Consider the following 4315-nt stretch of genomic DNA (forward strand, 5'->3'; position numbering starts at 1 on the left):
TAATTAAACTGTTTCTCCAAACTGTTCAAAGACACATCTACATCAGGTAAGATATTAATTGTTTATCTTTCAACATTTGTGCATTGCTTTTAATTGTAACTGATCTGTGTGCACACCTGCAGTTTTCATACTAACCTTTCWACAGTGAGATGAAGCTGATTGCTGGCTTCTTTTATCTTGCTTTGAGCTTCACAGTGCAGCATGTTGGCAGCAGGGGCGCCCTCTATGGCCAGGATGACATCACCAGCACACAAGTTGGCACTGGACGCTTTACTACCAGGAGTGATCTGGACAGGGAGCAGGCGAGGAGAATTAAAAGTAAGGAAAATATTCATCATGTGTGAAGAAAACTGGATACAAACAAAAAAGGAAGAAAAAAAACTCTGAACATTATAAAAAACTACAAGAAATGCATGTCACCCACTGCTTTCTGTATATGTCATGTTCAAAATATGTTTCGTGAATGACTCTGAGCTACTACTATGTCTCATTTTAGCTGAAAATCTGTGAAACTGACTTAAAGAAATTTTCAAGTTGAATAATGTTGATTYGCRGTGGCAGCCATCTTGAATTGACTTGATTTCAAAAGTTAATCAGACGTACAGCCAATGAGTGGTCCATGAGATATGYTGGTGACACCCACCCTCACACATACTCATGTTTTTTTTATCCTTACAAGAACTTTGCATTGACTTTCATTCATTTTCTATTAATTTTTAAGGCCTAACCCTCAGCCCATCAATGGCACTTCTCTATAAGGCCTGGGCTTTGGGCCCTGTAATAGAAATAATACTTTATGTTTAAGCAAGTAATTCATGACATCCTTTAATGACCTAGTTTTTCATGACATTCTGTTCATCTGCAGATAGAATCATTAAAGTCACAACAAGAGCCCACCTTCCCACGACAGGCCCCATAAGGAACAGTGGGTCCTCACAAGTATGTTTTGAAAAAATGGGCCTCACAAGGTAACAAATACACACATACACACTGACATGGACAAAAACATGAGCACTTCATTAATAACAAATTTATTTCCCTTCTAAATTTTACATTACAATACCTCCAAAAGCTCCCTGTCTTTCCTAGAAATTCCTTTCAGATGGTACAGTTCCTGTGAACATTCTTGATCTGTTCTTCCTCACTGACACTTCATCTCCTTGTACATTTCTCTCTGTCCGAATCGTTTTATTTCCTCCTGCTTGGATCACAGCTTTATGGGATTTTCTTTCCCAGAGTCTCACCTGGCCTAAATATGTCCCTAAAAAACAAAAGAAAAAAACTCAGACAGAAGTCAAACACAAGTGGTGACTGCTTTACGACTTAAATGTTCACTTTTTTATTTAAAGAACATTCATGCCAGCAAAACAGCAGCTGCTCACTGGAGAAAACCCTGATGATGTCCTGGCTGCTTTTATTAAGCACACAGCCCATCTCTTGTCACAGCCGTGGAGTAAGAACGTGTGCAGTGATGGCATCCAGATGGAATATGTAYTCTGTTGGCCAAGACGTGATTAAGACGATCAAGAATCTCTATCGGGATCACAGAGAATACCTTGAAACTGAACCGAGCTCCTACGCGGCAGGACTTGGCCTCGGATCAGTCACACTGTGTTACTGGACACAGCAAACTGAGCCGTTACAGTCGAACTGTGATTCGGTCATCTGCCTATAAATAACAGAAGGGGGGTGTCATGCTGCCAAACAGGGAGCAGTAATTAATAGAGGAGCATTTGTTGAAGGGACTGTTTTACTGCTTCTGTGTCTGTGAACTGAATCTGTGAGTTTTTGTTTCCACTTTGGCTCAGCTGTCGTGTGATGCATAGAACCACCGTTTTCCATCTTTTTATTTAGCCTTTTTTTAACTTTTCATCCAAGTTTTTGTTCCTTCTTTATCTGGGTTTGTCACCCCCACCCATCTTCTCCTGATTTTTCATCATGAGCATTCCTCTCATCTTTTCGATCTAAAGCCACTGCATGAGAGTGAAAGTTCAAATAAATTATTCCAACCAAGGGAATCTGACAAGATTCCTGAAGCACAGGTTGTTTGTAACCCATCAGGCTCTCTGGTACTTCTCTACAAATATGTTTGTCTGTTTAGTTGCTGTGTTTGACATGCCTGAACCAAAATTGTGTAGCTGTTAATCAAAGTTTTTACAATCAGAACAGATATTTGTTTTTTTGGCAGCTGGTCTTAAAGAGAAAGAAAATCAAAGAAAACAAAACATTTAAAGGTATAAGAACACATTGTCCAAAAAACTTTTTACTTAACATAAAAAGTGTGAAYAAATCCAACAAACCTTTACAAAAGCATCAAAAATGTTGGTTTTATTGAAGAAGATGATTTTATTTTCTTCTCTAACATCTTAGTTTCATACATTGAATAAATACAGTTTTTAATAAAGAAAATAGCATTTTTTACACTCCTGTGTTTGATTTTTATGGCAAAGTTTGAATCACATTTTCTCTCTTTGAAAGTGTGCCTTTAAATTGTCTTTTTTATTGTTACACTGTTTGGTATGATTTGTTTTACTTACTGGCTTTTCATTTTCTCACATTTCACTGTGTTGTCAAGTTGCTGTCACAACAACACTAACATCCCAGCTGCAAGACAAATAACGGATTATTTTATTATTTTCTAAACAATTAATTAATAAGGGTAAAAATAACGAAAAGAAAACAATCCACATGCCACATTTTTTATATTTTACTTATTATTCCTATTTAATAAACATTTTATTGCCTTTTTAGTAATTGCACTTTGTTCAAAATTTGGTGTTTTTATTGTGCTAAAGAAATAAATCTGGTGTCAATGCCACATGTTCCTTTTTATATTAATATTTTTGATTTAAATCAAATCAATTATGGACTCTCTGTGCATTGTTGCTCAAATCAAATTCTGGAAGTGGTCATTCAACTAGATCTGTTACAAAAGGACAACTAATATTACCAACTTTTAAAAACTGTTACGACCAGAGGTCTTTCTTCTATGTTTATACTAAAGCATGGAATGACATTCCTCAAAACATAAAGTCCATTTCAAAACTACAGCCCTTTAAGAAGAATCTTGTCTGCCATCTGCTGGACACTTTTTGTTGTGCTCATATTTAGACGTCCTATTTTGCAAATGCTGCCTTCCTAAAATTTGGTATGCTTGTTTGTCTTTGTGTCTATGGTGTATAATGATGTGATTGTGATGCTGTATTTCTGAGTGTTTTATGTGCTGCAGAACAGGAACCTGCTGTAAAACAGCAATTATGCTGAGTCAGGCTTGATTTTTAGTAATCTTTTCCTGTTAAATCAATAAATCAAAAATCAAATCAATTTAACGTCCTAAGACCCAAACTCTTGCAGTGCATTGTCCACATGTGGCGCCATATCCTAGAAGGTTAAAGTTTGTGCTGACAACACATCTTTAGGACCAGCTGATGGGAGCTGCTGTTTACCAAAGAGCAACAAACTTAAAGATGGAGGATGTTTGTGTAGAACTTAAAGTCCTGGTTTTTAAGGTTCTGTTGTTTGATGTGTTTCTGCAGAGAGAAAAAAAGAAACCCAGCTTTTTCTCCTGATCTTGTTGTACAGAAAGACACTTCAAAGTTGCCGTTTGCTGAAGCTGAAAAAGATGGTTATCGCTCGTGTTTACTTTCCACAAGCAGCTGGGAGCACAGATGAGTCAGAGACGAGGATGTTCCTGACCAAAAATGGCAGYAGGACACAGAGGAGTCAGTCGTGTTTGAATCAAGCTGCTGAACTCACTGCAGGACAAGAAAAAACATCTTTTTATTTTCTGCAGACACTGTTTAAAGTCCAACTTTCAACTTTAGGTTTACAAGCATTTCTTTTACTCCACAGCAGGCATCATTTATCCTGCATGTTTCCTCTAAGCTTCTCTTTTCTTTGATTTCTTGGCACGGTGTTGCCCTCAGGCAATGAACCACTATTTTGGCTCTCACACATTCCCTTTATTTGTTTTAAGTAAAAAAAWTACATTAAAAGTCTGATGACAAGTTTGTGAACAATGAAATTTGAATTTGGAGAGCATGTGACATTTTGTCTACATGGGGTTGGAACCACCTTTAGTGTGGGACCATAGCTGGCTTGGACACACTGCTATCAGAAGGTAATACAAATGTAACTTTTTAGCATGTTTACGTTTAAAAAAATACTATGATGTGCAGAAATATGTGCAGAAATGTATTTGATTGATGAAATATATATACTGTATATCTATCTATCTATCTATCTATCTATCTATCTATCTATCTATCTATCTATCTATCTATCTATCTATCTATCTATCTATCTATCTATCTAT

General features: G+C 36.6%; 1 protein-coding gene across 1 annotated transcript in view; it reads right to left on the minus strand.

Moving 5' to 3' along the window:
- Nucleotides 1-4315, minus strand: part of LOC106519685 (PDZ and LIM domain protein 3) — a 13507-nt gene that overhangs the window by 5073 nt on the left and 4119 nt on the right. Inside the window, exon 2 of the mRNA XM_014011455.1 lies at nucleotides 136-287. Coding sequence (XP_013866909.1) covers nucleotides 136-287 — 152 coding nt within the window. The remainder of the gene's footprint in view (nucleotides 1-135; nucleotides 288-4315) is intronic.

This window comes from Austrofundulus limnaeus, unplaced genomic scaffold (genome assembly GCF_001266775.1).
Source record: "Austrofundulus limnaeus strain Quisiro unplaced genomic scaffold, Austrofundulus_limnaeus-1.0 Scaffold80, whole genome shotgun sequence".
NCBI lineage: Eukaryota > Metazoa > Chordata > Actinopteri > Cyprinodontiformes > Rivulidae > Austrofundulus > Austrofundulus limnaeus.